General features: G+C 44.7%; 1 protein-coding gene across 1 annotated transcript in view; it reads right to left on the bottom strand.

The window, feature by feature from the left end:
* LOC102019713 (olfactory receptor 24) overlaps positions 1-414 on the bottom strand; it is a 911-nt gene extending 497 nt beyond the window's left edge. The window contains exon 1 of the mRNA XM_013505041.1: positions 6-414. Coding sequence (XP_013360495.1) covers positions 6-414 — 409 coding nt within the window. The remainder of the gene's footprint in view (positions 1-5) is intronic.
* Positions 415-620: the final 206 nt, after the last annotated feature.

The raw sequence follows: 620 nt of genomic DNA, 5'->3' as shown, positions 1-620 counted from the left end.
TGGGCTCATGACGGTGGTGTAGTGTAAGGGGTGGCAAATGGCCACAAATCGGTCATAAGCCATCACAGCTATTAAGACACTGTCCACGATGCCAAAGAAATGGAAAAAGTACATCTGGGTCAGGCAGCAAGGATAAGAGATGGACTTGCTCTTGGTTTGGATGCTCACCAGCATCTTAGGAACAGTACTGGTAGCCAGGCAGAGATCAACCAAGGAGAGGTTGGCCAGGAAGAAGTACATAGGAGTGTGGAGGTGGGAGTCCGAGCTGATGGCCATGATTATTGATAAGTTCCCCATGACTGTGATCACATACATGCAGAGGAACAGAGAAAATAGCAGAGACTCATGTTCTGGTGTTTCTGCAAGTCCCAGGAGGATGAATTCAGATGCGCTGCTCTGGTTCTGCACTTCCATATGTATGATTGTCCTGGAAGTATTGAAAGGTGAACTAGTATGAATGCTATGGGTATAATTTGGGGAGGGTGGATGAAATTGCATTCTGCTTCTCATCTGGAATACTTACCATACCTTGAACCCGTGACAGAGTATGTACATTAATTCATCTTTCAAGGCTTAATTTTCAGACTCCATCTACATATTACCATGTCATGCAAAAGATA

The sequence above is a fragment of the Chinchilla lanigera genome, unplaced genomic scaffold (genome assembly GCF_000276665.1).
Source record: "Chinchilla lanigera isolate Chin_1 unplaced genomic scaffold, ChiLan1.0 scaffold00094, whole genome shotgun sequence".
In the NCBI taxonomy this organism is placed as follows: domain Eukaryota; kingdom Metazoa; phylum Chordata; class Mammalia; order Rodentia; family Chinchillidae; genus Chinchilla; species Chinchilla lanigera.
This window is presented reverse-complemented; position numbering and strand designations above follow the sequence as displayed.